The sequence below is a fragment of the Sabethes cyaneus genome, chromosome 3, assembly GCF_943734655.1.
Source record: "Sabethes cyaneus chromosome 3, idSabCyanKW18_F2, whole genome shotgun sequence".
In the NCBI taxonomy this organism is placed as follows: Eukaryota; Metazoa; Arthropoda; class Insecta; order Diptera; family Culicidae; genus Sabethes; species Sabethes cyaneus.
The window spans coordinates 88,974,758-88,997,799 of record NC_071355.1 but is presented as its reverse complement, the minus strand read 5'-3'; the positions used below and the strand labels follow the sequence as shown (position 1 = coordinate 88,997,799).

The following is a 23,042-nucleotide window of genomic DNA, read 5'->3' as shown; positions in this document are numbered from 1 at the left end:
GATAGTGATAGGATTTTCTTAAAATACGTCTAAAATACTTGAGCGTGAGTGCAGCGTCGTTTACGTTGAATAGTAAAGAACAGGCCCTAAGTGGAAGCTCTGCAGCACCCCAGATGAGATCTGATTTTTTTCCAGAAAAATAAATTAAAAAACTAAGCAATTTGTTTGTGATCTGTTGGATATGATTGAAGTAATTTTAAAAGGAAAATACAGAAACTTTTCTTTCCATGACAAAGTTATCCCTTTTCTTGCTGTTAAATACAAAGTACCATGCGTCGCCCTTGCTTTATTGCAATTTATGTAATTTAATTAAAAATATACATCGCAAAGTTATAGTTATGGTTTCTTAAACACTACTTCTTTGTACAGGTGATATGGGTGTGTATCGTGTGTCGAAAGAAGCAGGAACTGTTATCCAAAACCGGCCAATGGATAAACAAAAGCACCAGTCCAGATGGTGTTGCTCGTCGAATCGAGGGAGACCCAAGGGTACGCGTAGCATCAAAAGTGAATGATGAATTGATTAGGCTAACATTTTCCAACATCTTTCAGAGTCTTTCTCATACGGGCCTGGATCCACTCGATCCATCCGACAAACGACCAAAACTAGAGCGCGCACGAAGCGCAGCGGAGAAGGAGAACGATCCGATGATGCGTGCTGGAGGACAACTGCGCCGCCAGTATTCGCAGCAGGATGTACCGCCGCGGCGAATGTCGCAGTCCGACAGTGGGGTGGATATTTCTACTGGTCCTCATCAAACGAGATTACCTATACCACGTATGCATTCACAGGCTATGCAACAGCAAAGTCCGTACGGTCAGTATGCACAACATCCGGGCCTTCCACAACCACCGGTACAAACGACTCCGTACGGACGACACCAAGCGCATATGAATACCCAATTGCAGACAACGCGTTCTACCGGAAATGTGGGAATAGGTGGGTATGGCCAGGAGGATCCGAGCTATTATCAGGTAAATTTAATCCTAATGCCGCTTCCTAGCAGAAAGACTGAGTTGTTTTTGTCGATCAGGGTGAAATTGAAGATCTAATGCGTGCGCATCCACACCTGGTACATCCTCGACAGCAGCAACACTATGCTGAGTCGATGCAATCTGCTGCCCCAAGCTATGGCAGCGGAAGCAGCAGTGGTGTCGTACTGTCGGCTGAACCCATCAAGAAACATAAGCGCCCAATGGGCGGGCCCTACCTTCCACAACAGCGATCTTTCAGCAGTTCCGATGAGGATATCCGATCAACGCCGGAATACGAAGGTCAGTGCGATGTTTGCCGTTTGTTTGATCCTTTCTGTACAATTGCTATTAGTTTGGTTTTGGTTATGTTTAGTATTTCACTTCACTAATCTCTGATTTTCAAGTTTCACTTCTTAATCCCTAATTTTACCTGAATCGAATATGACCGGGGGCTTGCTTCCCAAAAAGAGGTGCCTCGAGGCAAACGGGTGCGATCTGTACTATTCGTGCAATGCTTTACGGTTGTAAACACCAGTTGTTCTGAAGGAGACAATAGCGATTGTAGTAAAAGTAACTGCAAGTTTTTTTTTTGAAATCTGATGCATACACAAAACTTTAAAATATTTTATCGATTTTATAAAATTTGAAAGTTAAAGAATGGGTTGAGAGTATTCCCTTTCGAATACCTGTAAACCTATACGTCAGTTCAAAGTACTGTTCAAATCTATTAAACTCAGCATAATATTCATATTATCCACGACCACAACGTTAGACAATTTGGTGTTTGTACCAATTATTATCGATATCTGGAATTATTAGGGGTTTGATTTGTGGTCAGAATGCAATGGATAAGAAAACTAGGAACCCATTGATTTGTATTCTATAGTAATAATTATTATTTCACAAAAAGTTCTCAAAAGAATGATCTCAATGTTCATTCACAAATTGAATATTGAACGCCGCATGTGATCAATTCAAGCATAGTATACAGTTCCAAATATATTAAGAATTTTATATGGAATTTTCGTTTCGCGGGATCGGATGAAATGAAATGAAATGAAATTTAAAGCAAGTAAAAGAGCGCATTTTTTCACTGGCGGAAATGGGTCGTGAAGTTAAGTTTCTGGCTTTCTTTATAAATGTATCATTTTTTAGTTTACGGTTCATGCGAAGTTTAATCACGGATTTACAGTTCGAGCCATGTGAAAAAAATCTAAAACCAATGCGGTATTCATGCGGTGGAGCAATGGTGTTGGAGTAGTTGAGTATACCGCAAAACATTATTAGCACCACAGACAAACAGACATAACACTCGGTTTACATTTTTCGCACCGATTAAATCGTCATTTCAAATTTGGACTTAGTTGGGAAAGTCTCCCTACTCGTCAAAGTGGCGCTTTTTAACGAAAGAAGGGGAACGCCCCATAAAAAATACTTGCTAGTTCGAGGGATACTCCTTTTGCTATTTGATATTTGGGAATGTTGATCATAGATGGTACTAGTGTTCAGGCAAAATATGTGTTGCGATAATTTCTGTTGATTTTTCTTCCAAGTACTATGTCTATTTGTCTGTGTTAGTACTTTTGTCACACTATTAACAACGGTTAAGCTCGACGTTCAATTCTAAAAACTATCCGCATTCTTCGTTGGGGCTAGTACCGAATGGCCGAAACACAAATGGCCGAATAACAAATAGCCGAAATCCAAATGGCCGAAATTCAACAACTGTCACAGAAGGCCGAAATTGTATTTATTGTATCAATCGCAATTAAACGGAACCTCTGGCGTTTAAAATTACTGTCCCGGTTCCTCAGGGAAGTAGTAAAGGGTCATTACTGATCGGTTGCCCGACATTCTCAATACGTGACCAATCCATTGTAACTAGCATGGATCTATCAATTTGATAATATCAGCTTTTTGCGTAATAAAACTAGTCAGTCTGTTTAGGCGTCTAAGTTTCATGGTTTTAGGACACCGTCGGAAGAATAAGTTTTCTGTTTGGCAACCTAGCATGGCTTCGCAATCTCAAGACCATGTTCTCAGTAAGCCAAGCTGTCATAAATTTTACGGCTCACGTAGCTAATAGATTGTATGGCACTAAACTGAAAGCGAAGTCTAGAAGGATTGGGCTAAAAATAAACGCGTCGAAGATCAAAGGAAGTGCTAGATGAGTTATGGGAAGAGCTGGTGACCGCAAACAACAACACTAGTGAGGAGACCCGGCGGTGCATTCAAGCGGGAAATCGGGCCTATTTTGCCCTTCGTAAAACGACACGATCAAGAAGATTAAGCCGTCGTACGAAGCGGATAATGTACAAAACCATTATTAGACTGGAAGTTTTTTATTGACTGGAAGCTGTGACGCTGCTCACGCACGACAAATGCGCAAAGTGCTGCGGATTATATTTGATGGAGTACAAACTGAAAGCGGAGAGTGGCATAGGAGTATGAATCACGTGCTACAGGTACTGCTTAAAGAGATTCCCATCGTACTTCTGACGAAAGTAGGTAGGATACGGTGAGCCGGACACGTCGTAAGAATGGCGAACGATAGTGCGACGAAAACTGTTTTCTTCAACAATTCCACTGGACACCGGTACTAGGTACAGAGGCCTAACATCTAACGTGAAGGATGGCTCGACCATGTCGAAAGCGATTTTCGATTTCTGACGCTTCCCTGACGTCTCAGAAATCGAATTGATGACGAGTGACCCAACATCGAAATTAATAGAGACGAAACACCACGAGTCACTCCGGCTCTATTACTTGGCTTGCCGTCCTAAGACACAGCCTGTTGAACAAGGTTGTCCCAGTTAACTCGGTTGTGGATTACTGCTCTCCAATTCATCGGACACCGAGTACCCTCTGCCAGATCTCGCTCCACCTGGTCCAACCATCTTGCACGCCGCGCTTCTGGTCGTCTTGTTCCTACCGGATTTGAGACAAACCCCCTCTTTGCAGGGTAGTTGACCGGCATTCTTGCAACATGTCCTGCCCATCGTGTCCGTCCAGCTTTAGCCACTTTTTGGATACTGTGTTCACTATAGAGCTATGCGAGTTCATGATTCATCGTTCGCCTCCATACTCCGTTCTCCTGTACTCCGCCAAAGATCGTTCTTAGCACTCGTCTTTCAAAAACTCCGCGCACTCGCAGGTCGAGTATTGTCCATGTTTCATGCCCGTAGAGAAAAAGCTTCTGGTACAGTGTACGCTTTGTACAAGGGCTTGGTCTGTTCGACCGCAATTGCTAATGAATAGTAAGTAAGCACGACTTCCGCTGATTAAACGCTTCCAAATCTCATGGCTGGTATCATTGTGCGCCGTAACCAGTGAGCCAAGGTAGACAAATTCATCGACTACCTCAAACTCATCGCCGTCGATCAAAATACTACTGCCCAAGCGGGGTCGTTCGGCCTCGGTTCCGCTGGCCAGCATGTACTTTGTTTTAGACGTATTTACCTTTAACCCAATCTTTTCTGCTTCGCGCTTTAGTCTGGTGTACTGTTCAGCAACCGCCACAAATGTTCTGCTGATAATATCAATATCACCGGCAAAGTAGACAAATTGACTAGATTTGTTGAAAATCGTGCCCCACGTGTTGATATCCGCTCGGTTCATAACACTTTGTAGCGCTCTGTTGATCAACAGGCATGAGAGACCTTGACATGATCACCTTGACGAAGCCCTCTGTGCGATTCGAATGAACTTGGCAATCCGCCCGAAATTCAAACACAGCACCATGTACCATCCATCGTAGGTTGAATAAGTTTGATAAGCTTTCTGGGCAAACTGTTCTCGTGATTTTCCATGGTTCTTTTCGGTCGATGGTATCACATGCAGCTTTGAAGTCAACGAAGGAATGGTGTGCGGGAATTCTGTATTCACGGCCTTTTTGGAGGATCTGCCGCAGTGTAAATATTTGATCTGTTGTAGACCGACCTTCGACGAAGCCGGCTTGATAAGTTCTCACAAATCTGTTCGCAATTGGTGATAGTGGGCGGAAAATTAGTTGGAGCAGCACTTTGTAGGGGGCATTGAGAACGGTGATCGCTCGATAGTTCTCACAGTCCAACTTGTCTCCATTTTTGTAGATCGGGCAGATAACTCCATCTTTCTACTCCTCCAGTAGCTGTTCCGTATACCAAATTCTAGCAATTAGCCATACAAACGGTCAGCTTTTCTGGTCACATTTTAATGAGCTCCACTCCGATGTCATCTTTCCCAGCAGATTTATTTTTCTTTAGCTGCATGATGGCCTCCGTAACTTCACCTATCGTTGGGGCTGGCATCTCTTTCCCGTTTGTTGCACCATCGAATTCATTTTCACCGTCGCCAGGGTTCTCCGCCTGGACGCCATTCAGGTGTTCATCGAAGTGATGCTTCCACCTATCCGTCACCTCACGATCGTCCATCAGAATACTGCCATTCTTCGTGAGATCCACTCGCGTTTCCTAAGAACCATGCAGCCGCTCAAACTTAGCATATTTTTGCTCTTCCAGGTAGCGTTTTTTCTCCCGGAAGATTTGATTTCGCCGCACAAACAGAAGAAGTTTTGTGTGTTTCCACGTTCTGACGTGTGGCACTGCGCATCAAGGCCACCCGCGTAGCGTTCTCCTCATCCATCACCCTGCTACATTAAGCGTCAAACTAATCGTTCCGCTGATTCACTACCACATGCCCGATGGAGCTCTCCACTACACTGCTGATGGCTGTTTTGATGGTGTTTCAACAATCCTCGAGAGGGGCTTCGTCTAGCTCATCATCTTGCGGCAGCGCAGCTTCGAACGAGTACGCGTAGTCTGCGGCACCATCTGGCTGCTTCAGCCGCACGAGATCTAACCGAGGCTGACGTCTGTAGCGAATGTTGTTCACAACGGAGAGTTTTAGGCGCATCTTAATCACTAGGTAGTAGTACGAGTTGACGTTAGCGCTTTGATTGGATCTGAGGTCGATAATGTCTGAGAAGTGCAAACAGTCGATCGAAACGTGGTCGATCTGAGATTCTGTCTGATTTGGTCTGTAGTGGAAGAAGGTACTACGGACGACCATCTATTTGGGGGCGGCAAAGTCGATAAGTCTTAGGCCCATTTCGTTGGTCAGGTGGTGTGCGCTGAACCTTCCAATCACCGGTTTGTGCTCCTCCTGCTGGCCGACCTGAGCATTGAAATCCACGATGACGATCTTGATATCACGTTTTGGATAACGGTCGTATTCACTGTTCAACTGAGCGTAGAATTTATCCTTGTCGTCATCGGTACTTTTGAGGTGAGGGCTGTGCACGTTGATGATGCTTATCTTGAAGACCGGCCTTTGATTCTCCTTCTCTGTCAGCATACGATTTTGGCTTCCACCGGAGTTAATTATTCGATCTCCGTTAAGATTGCTCGTATCCCGGCTGGCACGAGGAGGTAGGGACAGGAGTTGCTGAATAAGGATCTATTTTATGCCTACACTGACGGTACGCATTATCCAGGCGTTTATCAGCCAAGTACTGAAACAAAGGTGTTTATAGTAACCAAACAGAGTGGGACAAGACGTGCATAGTAAAGAGCGGAAAATTATGTAATGAATGGTCATTGAAACAACGTTTATTAATTTTGTCTCCTAACCCAAACTTGGGTATCCGCGGGTATCGAACCAAGCTATAATGGATAATAATCGCCAATTATTTTCGGGTTCGAACTCAACTTCTCCTTCCAGGCCGCACAATTTTAGTCTAACTTGTTTTTATTAACGAGACGACGAAACTGTAAACAGCCTGGGTAAAGAGGAACGATGCACATACTTTATAAACGTTATTTCAATGACCCTCCCTTACTTTATTTTCCGCTCTGTCTTCTTCACGTTTTGACACACTCTGTTTGGACACTCTAAACAACTTTGTTTCATTCTTTTCTTCTACCGTTCCCTCCTCTGTTAAATGTTGAATTTTTTTAAAATAGTTTGAGACACATACATGTTACAAACACTTACGTCACATTGGTGTAGAGTATAAAATTTACTGTGCAAAGTTTTCTTTTGAATAGGGTATTGTCGTTATCGTCGGGCCACTGCTATGGTCGGGCCATCACGATTTTACACTTTTAGTAACTCATGATATCGATGATACAACCATTGTAAAACTACTGTGATAACTAACTTTTCACAATATTGTGAGTTTCAATTGTGTATTCAAAACACCCATACTGAATTCAGTGACTAAATCTTACAAAAAAAGTTTTCCAGGCGCAATGAACTTTTCTTCAAGAAATGATTCATGACATGCAATTATCGAAACAAATTATGAAAATGTATTAAGTGTGTTGTGCTGCACACGAAGGCTATAGAAAAATCCCCTCCAGTAAGGTGTTTGGGAAGGCAAAGGTTAAATACTAGTAAAGCGCTATTTGTAAAGGTCGGGCCACTTGAGTAGTCATGGTTGGGCCAACATAATTTTAAGCGCAATAATCGCTAGGGAATGTCAGTCACGTAAAATGTGATGAAATAAAGCGAAATTAGTACGATAAAAACCTAGAGTTTTGTTGTTTGTTTTTCATTGTAGTTGTACACTTCGGAAAAGGCGATTGTAGCAATATTGATTTTACAAGATCGCCAAATTTTCGCAAAAATGCAATTTAAAATAGGGTATTTGTACCTATATAAGCCGTTGTTCACGGAATTCACTCCTTTCAATTCCCTATATAGAATTTCAATACGTATGTCTTAGATTTTCTGCGGTGGCCCAACCTGTACAACATGGCCCGACTATGACAACATTTTTTTGTCTTCACGTAAATACCTATAATGTTTTATTTTTCAAGCAATCAGCTCAAAGCTTTCCGGAAATATATCTTATTCTTTGGCCTTTGCAACGATATATTTAGATTTCCAAAATTCCTTTTAAACCGAAAGTTATGGTCGAATTTCAAAACGTGGCACAACCACGACGACACTCACCTATGTGTATATGTTCCTGTTTTGGACTTTTTGCAAAATGATAGCAAAACTAGTGATCAAATTCGTCATAACTTTTTGTTTAAAATTACTGTAGTAAATAAATTAGCCATCCATAGAAGTAAGCAGAACAAATAGTCTGTCTTATTTTCGTTATTTTATATAATTGTGTATATAATTTACAAGTTGCTTATTAAATACCACTTAAAATTGGCACATGCCTGCTTGATTATTTTATCGTTTTAAAGGTATAAGGAGTAAAATTAAGATTTTGAAAAAAAAAATGCTACAACAAATACTTATCCATAGGATAAATAGTTACATGTTTCATGACTTGTTGAAGAAAACAAAAAAAAACATTGCATTACAAGTCTCATTGTTGACCTAGTACTGGGTGCTGTCCATTTGGCATCGACCGGACAACCTTGAGGCTAGTTTGTACTGACCTCTCCGATGCACAACATCGATGAAACAACCTTTATCATACCGCAATATCTGAAAATCGTTCATAAATTATGAATCGTTATAAATTTCAGCATTGACGTTATTATTTGCATCAACCGTTGGCATGGATTGGGGTTGCCTTTGTCGATGCACCGAATGGCATGCTGTTGTCGGGTACATTTTTATCGTCCCCCCTGATCAGTTCGCTGTTATCGCAGACTAGTTCTCTTTTATGTTTTACAAGGTTCAACACAAAAGAAAGACAAGGATACACGATGCAGTGAAACAATGAATGAGCACTGCAAAATGTGCTCCATGCCGTCCATTTCTGCCGGACGATTGCTAGCCCGAGCGCAGTTCGGAATAGGTGGGAACGCGTGGTGATTTGTGGTTGAGCTCAAATAAATCCAACCTAACCGTGTCCACGCAATACATGTTTATCGACCACTTACTAGCGAGCAGACGAAGATGATCCATAAGCGAAAGGCTGGAAAACTCGCTCATTGACAAATCATTTCCCTCCAAGCAATGTCGGTGTTGGTGCGGTGCCTTTTACATACAGAGCACAAGGCTAATGAATGTTTAACAATGACCTTGGATAAGGGATGCTGAAATCAATGCGCGAGAGAGCCAATTTTCTCCAGTGAGTGGGGGTGCGCTCTTTTGATATTTCTAGATCGTTTGGATATTGATAGGCTGCCACACAAATGACACAAGCATAATGTTTTAATCTTTTTTTTCTGAACTAACTATGCGATTGATTGCAACCAAGATTTTGTCGAGGAGCGCAAGATATGCTGTAACAACTGGTAGCGAGAAGAAGAAGAGCGAAAGGTATGCTTGATATACTTACAACTAGTGCTCGTGAGTGACTGATGAAAATATGTGTACATTTGAAAGGAGGGGTTGGCAAAATAATAGTCTTTGATTCATTGATTATGTCTTCTATCACGCGTCTCCTTTTTTTGCAGTTAGTGTGTAAACTGTTCGTTTATTCTGTACAAAAGCTCTTCAAATGGATTTAAAGACTAGCTCTGGCTTGAATATTGGTATTCGGGTTTTATTCATCCGATTTAACGATTTTTTAGGCTTTATATTTTATGACCAACTAACAATATGCGCAAAGTGGTCAAACTTCTCGAGTTGCCATATTCATCAGTTTCATTTACAAACATCGGTAGACGACGAGAGAACGAGCTGGGGACAGCCTGTGATTCGGTTCCATGCTTATTTGCGGTATTCATGAAAAATCGCACTCGGTGTTCCAAGCCAGCAGGCGGCACGTGAGTGTCTCACGTGTACGTGCACGGGTGTGAGTTCTTGAATTTTCCACCAGATATTCCCGGCATGGGACGCAGATGCGAGAAACTGCAGAAAGCCTTAAGGCTACCGAGCATAGGCAAAATAAAATGGAGAGAGAATAGAAGAGAAGCACAGAGAACGCGAGTGAAAAGCCTCTACGGAATGCAGTAGGTATCCTGCTGACCAGGACAGAGAAAAGGGCAGTTCATGTAAATTTTCCTCGCATATTTAGTTAGCTCCAGCCAGTCAAATGAAACGGTTATCGAAAAGTAAAAAATTTTCGAGTAATAGTTGAACACTGAATATTGTGCTAGGAAAACAGATTATTGGCCACCGTCGCTGAAATTAGAGTTTCGTTTGCCTACCAGTGCAATTTATTTCACTGCTGAACGAAAATTTTTGGTGTATTCGGTAGGAGTGTTCGTTGTGTATCCTTAGTCGAAACTGTTTAATCGGTTATATTGTATTGCGTCAGTGAGTTGACCTCTTCTCCATCCATTTTGGACACGTAAACACCGGGCGTTGTTTCGATTTTTCACATTCGAAAAGTGTGTGATAGGTGTTTTGAAATCAATTTGTGAGCGTTCCCATTCACCCTAGAAGGATATCTGGATAAGTGAAACAATTTGTCGTTGTGGCTGGTTGAGAAAAAAACAACAACAACAAAAACCTATCACGAAATAATGCGGCAGCCAATGTGATCTTTAATAGTGCTTTTGCCATAATTTGGTTGGAAATTCTTATTTCGGTGGTCCTGAACCGCCAAACGCTCTCCGTTCTCTTTCCGAGGATAGGATACTCTCATTCTATATTTAACTGAGGAAACTTTGCGTACGGCAGTGTGAGTGTATTGAGTGTGCTAAAAATAGCCTCGATATCATATGAAACGGGCAGAACGTAACTTACAAGTGTTGTTTATTGATTTACTATAGTCGTTTGTACCGGTTTGGTCCGTTTTCTTATGTTGCGAGAACGGTCCGTGAGGACTTCGTTCATCGGGAGCAAAACAATCACCAACAATTAATGCGGTTTCATCTTTCAACGCAATTACCTTCGTCGAAGGATCTCGCCCAGTGATTAGATCCAAGTGGTTAGTGCGATTAATTTTTGCAGCTCTGGATAACGATGTCGATAGTGATCCTATTTACACTAATGTGAGTTTGGAAAACTTTCTTTCTCATAGTTAGATGACGTAAATCAGTTTTCCATTTGTCTAGATACAGTCGAGTAGGTTACTGCTTTCAGTAGGAAGTTTTTAATTTTTTTGGTATTTTTGCGTAGAATTTTTCGATTATTTCAATCAATGTTAAGGAGTAGCACCTGAGGAAGGAAATTGCGCAGCGAAATGCTAGCAAAGGTAACAAAGCTACCGTTGACGAAGTAAATTCAATCAATTGTAATGTCTAGACACGCACATTTTCGCGAATACACACTGATACTGATGGTTACAGAAAGGTTTTATTTAGAATATTGAGAGCCAAAACTACCAATTATTGTGGTTGCAATACAGAATAGAAGTGTTATTTACATTTGAGCCTAAGAAGTATCATCGATTCAATTAAGTAATTCAAAATTAATTATTACTATTTTTATGCATTTGCTATGGTTTAAATTTTCTCAGCGTTATACTAGTATACTAGTGATTATTGAAAAACAACAGCAGTAATTAAATTACATCGTTGACCATTTGAGACTAATCATTAGATTCGTTTCATGAAGAAAGACAAATTTTTGACGTTTTCTTTTAGGATAATCGTCATTAGTTTTGCTATATTTTTATCATTGTGATGACAATAGAGTTTTTATTTGTTTAAATGTGTGCATATTTTCTGTTTTTGGCGCTTCATTTTCCGTTGGAAAAAAATGGACAAATTTTAGTATTCTTCTATCCTGCATTCGTGATTCGAGTAGTACGTTTCTCATGAAGGGTATATGTCCTGAATATGGCAAACTCAATTTTTTTCGTGTTTTTCAAGTGTTTCAGTAGAAAAACATGGAAAATAAAACCTAGTTCTAAGTTTATTGTTTAAAACTTTTATGAAAATTTGGTACTACCAGTGTTTATCGTTTAAACAGCAAAATTGTTGAAATGTAAAATAGAGAAGAAGCTTATCGATATTATCGAAATGAAAAATAAAGAAAAAACTAGAAGAATCAACAACATTGTCAATAAACAACATTAAAAATATTAGTCCTAGGTTGGTTCCTTGTGGCACATCAAAGATGGCCAGCGTTTTTGAAATCGCCTCGTGTTAAGATAGTTAGGGCATTTCGGTCCGTGGTATAAAGTTGTTCGGTTGTTGCTAGATATTTCGTGTCTTGTGATAATAATACAGCTTTTCAAGCACTTCACACCTTATGTCCATCTGATCTTCTCCCTCCTTCTCCTTGATGGTTCTTTTCGTTGTTTCTGCGTCTACTTATGTTGTTACAGAATCTGACTAATAATCTGGCAAATTATTATCGCTAATGAGCATATCTAGCGCAAAACACTGAAAAGAGGCCATTTTTGATTGGATTGAAATTTTCCTGATATGTTGGATGCCACGCAAGAATTCATTTTCCGCTAAACTTGATTTTTTTCGTCAAGAGTAGCTTTTTAATAGGGCTTATTTAGAAACAAGATTACATTTTTTCAAAAAATTATATCTTAAAAACTACTTATTAAATCGAAATGACGTCAAAAGAACGTTTGTTAGAAATTGAGTCTGGTTTTAATGATGACGTTTTGGTCATCGGGTTACTAGTAAAATAGTTTATTTGCTGTCTAGCCCAATGATGCAAGGGTTTATTTCCTCTTCATCAGGGCAAAAACAAATTAAGTGTATTGGTGAATGACCCTTTGGGTTAAAACCACTCTAAAAAAAATGAAGTGTATTTTCAGGAAAAAATTAAACTGAAAGAAAAAACTTTTCAAAAGAAGTCATCTCATTTCTAAAAACTCCCTTTTGAAAAGTCACTCTTGACGAAAAAAATCAAGTTTAGTGAAAAATGAACTCTTGCGTGGTATCCACACATCACCAGGGCTTGTTCGTTCACTTTGACTCAATGTTGATTCATTTGACAGTACCGTCTCAGCCGAGCAAAATTTGACAAAGTTGTGTATGGAACATTTGTAGAACTCGTTATCATCTTCAATTTTGCTGTATCTGTACTAGTTACGATGCTATATTGCTAGTACGTCATTAGTAACTAAATGAGCATTCATTTAGTCACTAATAAGGTACTAACATTGTATCACCGTAATTACAAAACATACAGTAAAACTTTATTCAGCAAAATTGTAGATAATGACTGGTTCTACAAATGTCCCATATATAACTTTGTCAAATTTTACTCGACTGAGACGGTACTGTCAAATGAATCAACATTGAGTCAAAGTGAACGAACAAGCCCTGCACATCACACATCATCATGAAAATTTCATTCCAATTTGAGTCGAGCCAAACCGTTTTGCTAGTTGCGCTGGAATTACTCTAATGCGACATTCTTCTTATCTTTTTATGCTTTGCTTTTATCACTGTACAGTGGTTTGAATCTACGCAACTCTTTGAACAACATACAGCGACTACAATATCTGAAAAGTGTTGACTGTTTGTCAAAACATGGTTGATTTGCGATTCTGTTTGATCTCAGCCAATCCATTCAGATTTTGCCACTTTTGAATCCTGGGCTCACTGGCAAACTACGCGAGCTTTACCCTTCATTTACATATTCTATCTACCTCTTCTCGAGCTTTGCTCATGCCTCATATACCCTTATGAGGACTTCGACTACATAATACACGTCGAACGGTTGTCTGTTCCCCCTTAAAGGGTATTTGCCATGACTTCTGTCGATTATGCGCCTTCAGATCTTATAGTTGGTATCATTTCCCTTAGATACCAATGATGTAAGATAGACAAATTCAAATACCTCAATATACACTTGGTTTGGGAAACATTAATCTTCAGATCTGTTCTGCGCTTTAGTTTTAGTCATCGTTGTCGCCGCCGTCAGCATAGAGCCGGGGTGGCCCGTGCTATTTCAAGCAGTCATCTCCATTTTGGCTGATCTTGGGCTATTAGTCGCCAATTTCCCAGGCATCTCAGAAGTTATACATCGCTTTCGACCTGGTCGAGTCATCGTGCACGTTAGGCCCCTCTGTTCCTGGTGTCGGTAGGGTTGTTGAAAAGAACCGTTTTCGTCGCACTGTCATATGGTATTTCTCGTTTCAATGGTCACTCGTCGGCTTACCTCATCAAGAACGATGCATACAGCATAACTTGTCACTTTGTCTCAATCCCCACCGGGACTCGAGAGTACCCCGTGATGCGCATGAAGCACATCACTCGGCCCAGTGTAGCTCTGATAGATTGCGTCATCTTCTTCTTCTTCAGTAGCATAGAGCCGGGATGGCTCGTGCTGTTTCAAGCACTCGTCTCCATTCAACTCGGTCTTGGGCCACTCGTCGCCAATTTCCTAGTCGTCTCAGAAGTCGCAAATTGCTTTCGACCTGGTCGAGCGCTCGTGCGCGTTGGGCCCCCCTGTTCCTGGTACCGGTGGGGTTGTTGAACAGGATTATTTTCGTCGCACAGTCGTCTGGCATCCTTACGACGTGTCCGGCCCACCGTAGCCTGCTAACTTTCGCTAGATGTACGATGGGAGTCTCCCCAAGCAGTGCCTGTAGCTCGTGATTCATACTTCACCGCTTTCAGTTTGTACTCCGCCAAATATCGTCCGCAGCACTTTCTGCTCAAACACGTCAAGGGCGCGTATGTCCTCCGTAAGCAGCGTCACGGCTTCAAGTCCATAAAGAACTACCGATCTAATAATGGCTTTGTACATTGTTAGCTTCATGCGGCGGCGTATGCTTCCTGATCGTAGCGTTTTACGAAGGACAAAGTAGGCCCGATTGCCCGCTTGGATGCGCCGCTGGATCTCCTTCCTAGTGTTGTTGTCCGCGGTCACCAGCGATCCCAAATACACGAACTCCTCTACCACTTCTAGTTCGTCTCGTCAACGGTTACCGTCCGTGGGAGGCGCGCGTTTGTTTCCTTTGAGCCTCTTCCTTCCATGTATTTGGTCTTTGACGCATTTATTTTTAGCCCAATTCTCCTAGACTCCGCTTTCAATCGGGCTTAGATTGCCTCCGCCGTCGCAAAGTTCCTGGCAATGGTATCGAAGTTATCTGCAAAGCCTAGAAGTTGGCTACTCTTGGTAAAAATTGTGCCTCTCGTTTCGATGCCCGCTCGTCGGATCACCCCCTCAAGAGCGATGTTGAATAGCATGCAGGATAGACCGTCATCTTGTCTCAACCCTCGTCGCGTCTCGAAGGGACTCGAGAGTGTCCCAGAGATGCGTACGAAACACATCACTCGATTCAATGTAGCTCTGATCAGTCGCGTCAGTTTGTCCGGAAAACCGTATTCGTGCATTATCTGCCATAGCTTCTCTCGATCGACTGTATCGTATGCTGCTTTGAAATCAATAAAGATGTGACGCGCGGGCACGTTGTACTCCCGACATTTCTGCAAGATCCGTCGGTTGGCAAAAATGTGGTCCATGGTGGCACCAGCCCCCAGGAAGCCCGCCTGAAAATTCTTTACGAATCCGTATGCTAGCGATGATAGTCGATATGGATCTGGAAGAGTACCCAGTGTAGAGCCGTTGCCAGCATTTATCGACCACGTTTGTAAAGCTCTGCTGATAGACGTCCCTTAACAGCGATTTTGTTGTTCTTCAGCAACCCAATTTCTTGTTTGACTTCCTGGAGATCAAGTACTGGGAGATTACTGTGGGCAGGGGCCTTCTTAGGTTACCTTCCGTTCCGCCTCTATCTGAAACTTCGCCCTTTAAGGTGTTTATCGAAGAACTGCTTCCGCTTGTCGACCACTTGACAAGCCTCGTTCCTACATATGTCAGGTTTCGATGTGTAGCGCTAACGAGCTTGCTACACCTTCCCGTAACACTAGCGCCCATCATTGGTTCAGAATAGTTGTTCGAATTTCTCACGAGCTCTGTTCCTCTTTCTGGGTCTTTTAGGTTTGTTGCATAATATGCAGCTTTGAGGTCGGTGAATAGATAGGTTGTACTTTGAGGCTAACTGTGCATCGTAGAGATAGCAGAGTAACTGTACTCACGGCGTTCTTAGAAAACTTGATCCGCTGTAGTCCAACCGTAGATGAAGTGAACCATGAAGCTTCTCATGAATTTATTTTTTAGCCACGAAAGTAAATATAATATGATTTGAGTAAGCACTTTGCAGTCGGCATTAGGAATGGTGATAGCACGATAGATCATACAATCTAGTTTTTAGAGCTTTTGTTGAACATCTGTCATGTGTTTGTCGAATGGCTGCTCCCATCCAATGGTTACCTCACAATCATCCAGCAAAATATTCTCATAACAAGACATAACACTTGGGCAGTAATCGTTTTCATGTTCTACTTGCGCGTGAAATTTATCTTTTCTTCTTCGCGACTTGATGCTTTGTCACAATCTAAGGCCCAAGTAACAACTATACACTAATGTTGTGACCATGTAACTTGATTGAGGCTTGCTTGTTGCCAGTCTTCTAGTATACGAAGATCCGTAAGCCGGCTTTCACTTGGTCGATCAATCTTACCCGTTGTGCACCTTTTCGACTATTTGTCGAGAACCATTTTTACAGGAATTTCGTCCAGTTTACCTTACATACCCAACCCACCGCAGCTGACCGATACTTGCTGTTCGGTGGGTCTCTGCTGGACTCTGGACTCTGGACGACTGCTTTGTTAGACCAGTGTCGAACCTCGAAACCACCTGAGAGGCAAAGAGATGAGAACTAAGGATAAAATACTTGTAGATAGGAAACCTAGTAAAACAAATGAACCTAGACAGAGGTGATTTCTGCATTCGGGCTACTCCCCGCAATGGTCGATGCTTTTGATCTCGGGTCGCCGTGCCATGAATCACCTATGAAATGCCATGAAATGATTTTAAAGGGATTTGCCAAATGTCGTTATGTTAAATGTTCCGTTATGATTATGGCAAATGGAAATGCGTCAAGTGATGTTGTGTCAAATAGCATTATGCCGCCAAATTACCAGTATTAAGCGTAAAAAGTTAAATAGATGGGACAAACCACACCTCCGTCTCCGTCAGTTTCGTCTTTTCCCAAATCAATGAACTATCTAGTGAAGTTCCGTTGTTAGGGGTTCCTGGCCATTTTTGTAGAGTTCTGCCAAGAGTTGGTCCTTACCGGGGGCTCTATTATTCTTCAGCTGAGCGATTTCTCATCGGATTTCTTCGAGATCGAAGTATTGCTTCTACTTTCACTACTCGTAAATTCTTTATAAAATGGAACTGTTATGCGAGTAGCGGTAGAATAGGACTTTTCGGTTTATTGCATCACGTGTGGCTTTAAAGTCTATGAATAGATGAGTATTGAGTGCTATATTCCGTTTACGGAGTGTACTACGAACATATAGATTCTGGCAGTTTCTTCCATTAGAGATTCGAATATACGCACGGGTAGAAATCCGGTTCTGACACTATGAGTAAAACCATGAAATCTTAACGTTGAATTGCTTTGAAGCCACGACTGAACTGCCATAGCAGGCAACACAAAATCATTAAAAATACTTCATGATCTTGTGTTGTGTTGTACTGCAAGAAGTTAAGCGAGAATCCTGAAATCATGAGTTATTTGGCTCAATTTAGACATTGACATTTCAGTGCAATTACTGACTTGTTAGATGAATTTCGAACCTTAAAGACAAATGGGCCTCGTAGAGATTGCACACTAACTATACTCACTAAATTTTTCGAATATTTGACCTATTGTACATCGACCGTAGATGAAATGGGTTTGATAGCTTCTCATGAATTTATTTTCTAACTCCAAAACTCAAAGCTCCAAAACTTTCATTCCTCCAATGTCCAGTATCTCAAAAGCCGACAATCAGTTGATGCAAACAATTGATTCAAAGGGCCCATCTCGATAAGTTCCAGTTCCATCCAATCCAGCCGATTTGCTATTCTTTGACTGTTTGACGGTATTTTGAGCTTCACGTCATGACGCTATCTGTCAAGGGGTCGCCGAATGGCTGCTCCCATCTATCGGTTATCTCACGATCGTTCAGCAAATACTTTCGTCGTTATCCTGGCATATTTCGGATCATGAAAAAAGCCGCAAAATATGTGTGTTTCCCGGATATAGAGCAGTTCTTCTAGTTCCTTACACTAATTTTCCTTTTGGCGGCTTGAGTTTTTTCTCCAGGAAGAAAAAGGTTTGCTATCTTTCTGCTTCTATCTGTAATGTTTTACGTTCTGACGGATAGCAATCTCCTCGTTTAGTAGCTGCTGATACTCTGTCTATCGTCTTCGTTTTTCGTGATCTAGTAAGTTCTTTATTGACTGGTTTATCGGAACTTGCGAGATGAACTTTTGCCACCACCCAAAGCCCAACCTGTCGGCACAGCTATTGTCTCCATGAAATTTGGATCAAGGCTGCTTGTCGCCCGGCTGGTAGTCTACATTAGATCTGGAAGTCGGTTTTCACTTGGTCAATTCATCTTTTCCGTAACACACTTCTTTGATTAGTTCTTGTAGAATCGTTGTGAGAACTATTTTCACAAGGCTGTCACCCGATATACACTACGACTACGACGTGTCTAGCCGACAGCAGTTGGCCGATTGTCGTTGTATGAACGATGGGTTGTTCTCTGACCAGCTGGTTCGACTCATGATTTGGTCGTTGTTTTCATGTTCCGTCATTCATCTGCGCCAGGTTGCCAGGCCGGTTGGCCTTGAGATACGCTGGTCTAGCAAGCCAGTGGTCGTACGTTCGAATATCGGCTGGGAGAGTCTGTTGGAGTCAATAGTCCACCATTGTCCTGTACCCTACCAGCTGGCTCTGAAGTCTGTGGAACAACAGCCGAAGGTCAAGTTTCGAAAGCGGAATGTAGCAATTAGGCTTTGCTTGGTTTTGCAACCATCCGCGCACCCCCGCACCGCATCTCACCGTAGATGAGTGCCTAAAGCCTTTCCTTCAGTGACTTACCTGCATAGCACGCCAGGTCTTTGCTAGCATAACCCATGCCTCGTAGTCGTCGAAGACTACCAGTCTTCTTAGTGTTGTACAGAGGCTCAACTTCATGGTAAATTTTGCTCAATCGGAGCGTTTTTTGAAGTCAAAAAAAAACACGATTTCCTGCCACAAGACACACAAGACACAAGTTTTTGTATTCCTCTACAGATGCCATAATCGGGGACCATCAGTGAGTCCAAATTGGTTGATTTATGTATTTTGGACAGGCGTTACGCATACTCTATTTTGGACACTTACGGAAAAATGAAATGTGAATGTCCAAAATACATAAATCACCCTATACTAACTTGTCTACCAGTTGGATATCATGTTGGGAGGCTAATATTCGTCTCCTTCGAGCGTCTTCCTTCCACGTATTAAGGACAAAATCCAACTATGCTGGCCCTAGCCTTCAGCCTGATATACGTTGCATGCTACAATGACCATGTCGTCGGTGAGGCTGTAAAGCTGGACTGCTTCCGCAGAATCGTACCACTCATGCTTACTTCTTTCAAATTTTGGTCAGATCTTTTGCTGAAATATTAGACTGCAGACACCAAAGGCCACCATTTTGTCGTAGCTCAAGGGAGTTTCCCTGTTTGGCATAAAACCATCTCGCATTACGCGATTTGAAATAGGAAGGCACAATGGTTATTTGGAATAAAATTAATTTAGCATAATCGACATTTGGCATAACAGTCGTTTTGAAGATGTAATTGCTAACTTAGCCGGAAGTTGTTGTTGACGCTAATTTGTTGTTTACAAGAGACGAGAAAAAAGGAAAGCCTAGGTGCTACATTCCGTTGTCAAAACTTTACCTTCAGTTTTTATTTGGCAGACTTCGCAGCCAGCTGTTGGAGCACAGGAAAACAGCGGGCTTGTTGCTAGTGCTACAATCCTATTAGCGATCCCAGCTGAGATTTGAACATACGACGATTGGTTTATAAGACCAGTGTAGTACCTCGAGCCCATCTGGGAAGCAAAGAGACGAAGACTAAAGTTAAATATCTCGTAGACAGGAAACCTTATAAAACAATTAAACCTAGGCAGAGGTAATGTGTGCGGTGGGCCTGCCCCTGTAATGGCCGACGCTTTTGACGGCTGGTCGCCGGCAACACTCCCGGCTAACTGGTGGCCATGCCCTGAATCTTCCATGAAATGTCATAAAATGATTTTAAAGGAATTATGGCAAATGGTCATTATGCCAAATATTTTTATTTTAAATGTTCCTTGTATGATTATACCAAATGCAAATATGTCTAATTACGTTATTCCAAATAGCATTATGCCAAATTAACAGCTTCAATGAAAAAAAAAAATTACAATTATAAATAATTTTTAAAGAATGTACAACTTGCTACTTGGCATAATTGTACGCCTTATAATTTTTACACGCTAATGAGATCAGAGTACCTTTTGGTGATGTTCACCAATTTAAACTCGGAGGCATGCGAATTTAATGAGCCCTTAGATACTAGTGCTCCACAGTTCGGTTCGTATTGTAAGTAAAAATAATTTCTGGTCCTTAATATACGTTCACCGATAACTCTATCTGAATGCAACTCAATGACAGTCGATGTTTTGTGGCAATGGATGCTGATAAAAATAACAAGCACTTGTACGGTTTTTTTTCTGTCTTCGGCCCTTGTGTCCACCTTTCGCGCAACTGAACGACTCCGGCGGCCAATATTCGCGTAGCCTCCGTAAGGGTTAACATCGATATAAAGCTTTTGCTACGTCAGCTGTAGGGCCTACCTACTATAGATAGTGCTCGCTGCTACAACACGCGAGTACATCACCTTATATCTAAGTTTCTAGGTTACATGTTTCGTATTATCTTCTTCACGGTCAAATAGGCCTAGCAGAAAGGTATGCTACGGCCACGTCGATACAGCTTTAGTAAGACTGAAATGGTTACATGCAGTGCTGGTATTGCATCACTGCACTCTGGTATTTACTCTATCGTCCTTTTCAGCTAGGGTATTTCAATAGGCAAAGGTAAATGAACGCGTTATTTATCTTTGACACTACGGCATTTCCTCTAATAATAAGAATGTTTGCTTTTAAATAAAGTTTAGAAATCAAAAATTTTATGCAATCTGGGTTTTAACGGAGGGTTACATAAAAGAAATATAGCTATGATTGGATCGCCACCGGTTAAGACAGAAACAATTTCTCAACAGTAGCTCATTTTGTTCAAGTAATCAGAGATTGTCTATCATTTATTCTTGATTTGTCTTATATTTCTGCACCTAGACTTATTCGATATATAATCTAATGCAAAAAAATTCTTTGTTTTAAATTTGTCTACGATGCTGTGTGTGCCGTGATATTTTTCACAATGATATTTTGTTATCTTCTTTTATTGCTGTCCTTTGTACCTTTAAACCTAAAGAAAAAGCTTTGAAATTTTTTATATCCAAACATTGTGTAGTAGCTGCGCGCTGTTTTCCAACGAGCAAATCCAATTTATATTAATTATACTTACTATTTTTTTCCGTTCCGATTAGTATAGATCCACGTATAAATCGAGTCGTTGTTGGCTGTACCTGTAGTGTTAAGCCTCTTTTTCTGAGATCTTTCTATCTCTTCATATTGGCATGATGTCCTTTCGAGTAATCTATCTTCACCAAAGTAATCAATTTACTATGCGCTGCATATCTCTCTTTTTCCGATGATTCTTCTTACATTCTATCTATCATTTAACTCTTTTATTGTCTATCCCTTTTCACTCGTATCCGTATAGTACTCCAGTATAGCACACTCTCTATCCCCTAAATCAGTGTACGTAAACATTTCTACAGCTCATTCATCCATTTTTACAAACCGTAGTGAATCGTTACCGTTTTCAGGATTGTTGCTAATTCCTTAGTAAATTGAATTTCGTGCCATAAAATATTTACTTTTTTGTGTTTCAAAAGAAAAATGTTTTGTAAATAATTTTGATCTTTTGTATGTAATTGTGCCCATGATGGCGAAATAGGAAATAGTAGAAAAAGGTAAAATATATATTTTTGTTTCATATCAAATATTGAGGATTATTGCTTCTAATTGAAAATTGTTTACGGAGAATATTTAGGCAAGTTTTGCATGATAATTTCCATATATTTTTACAACTGCATATTTTTGGAGAGAATTTCAACATTTTAAATATACTACATACTGTAATATTTTGTGAAAAATGTTGATCAACTCATAAATATACGTGCAGTCTAATATTGCTTTGGGGATTTTACATTTTAAATCTTCAAAACGTTGGAATTTTAACTTGCAAAGCTTAAAAAGTTCAAGACTGTAGTAATAGAGTGTTCTATATTCTATATTTTCAAATCTGTGTTTCTAAAAAGACAAATATTTGTAATAAATAATTCAATTTTTCATAAATGATTAGATGTTTATCTATATATTGCCAACTTGTGACAAAATTTTCATTCAAGAAGCAATAAAATCCGGATTTTTGAATTGTAGAAAACCGATCTTCAAAGTTCGGTTCGTATTATGGTTGAAGTTCCACAAAAGAAATTGATTTCTTGGAAATTGGAAAATTGGAAATGACTGTTTTAAAGGAACTTTATCGATATCATTACGAAGAATATCTTTTTTTGTGTGTGCGATGTATATCTTTTGTATGATATAAAAATAAAACTGAATTTCAAAAAGCGTGAAAATACTCTTTAATTTTAATGACTTACATGAAAAACGTGGTGTCCAAATTAATAAGTATAAATCTCTGTCTACCTGATAGAATCCTCGTCGTAAAAAAGCTTTATAATTCGAGCCTATGAATGAATTAAATCGAACTAATTCTGGGTGTTCATTAGACGTGGTATTACGTAACCCAAAAATTCCGTTTTCTGGTCCCCTGTCCTATGTAACAATAGGTAACGCTTGATAACCCCCCAATAAATTACAAAACGTAATTTCCCCTAGTTTCTTAGCATTGAATAAAAATCGGAAAACACGTTGTACCCATTTTTGTGTAGTTTCTGACATATTCCACGAACTGGTACCGAATGGCCGTTACACAAATGGTCGAATAACAAGTAGTCGAATTTCGACAGCTGTTACAAAAGGCCGAAATTGTATTTGGCCCAATCACGAAAGGCTGTACCCCTACTCGGTTTAGTCTCGAAAGGCTCAACAAAATACGAACAAGAAATACGAATTTTCTTGGAATGCCTAAATATCTCAAACCGGGACAGTCAATTATTTTTCACAGTTTGCATTTCATTTTTCCCGGTTAGTCCGATGTTCGTTCTTCACAAAAAAAACATTTACTCCCTCATAAGAAAGCCTAAATACCTATTCAATAAAAAAAAGCATGAATTGGAAAGCA

General features: G+C 40.6%; 1 protein-coding gene across 1 annotated transcript in view; it reads left to right on the top strand.

Annotated features, from left to right (window-relative positions):
* LOC128744337 (regulating synaptic membrane exocytosis protein 1) overlaps positions 1–23,042 on the top strand; it is a 95,753-nt gene that overhangs the window by 19,555 nt on the left and 53,156 nt on the right. Inside the window, exons 4-6 of the mRNA XM_053841245.1 lie at positions 370–489; positions 553–975; positions 1,035–1,275. Of these exons, the coding sequence (XP_053697220.1) occupies positions 370–489; positions 553–975; positions 1,035–1,275 (784 nt within the window). The remainder of the gene's footprint in view (positions 1–369; positions 490–552; positions 976–1,034; positions 1,276–23,042) is intronic.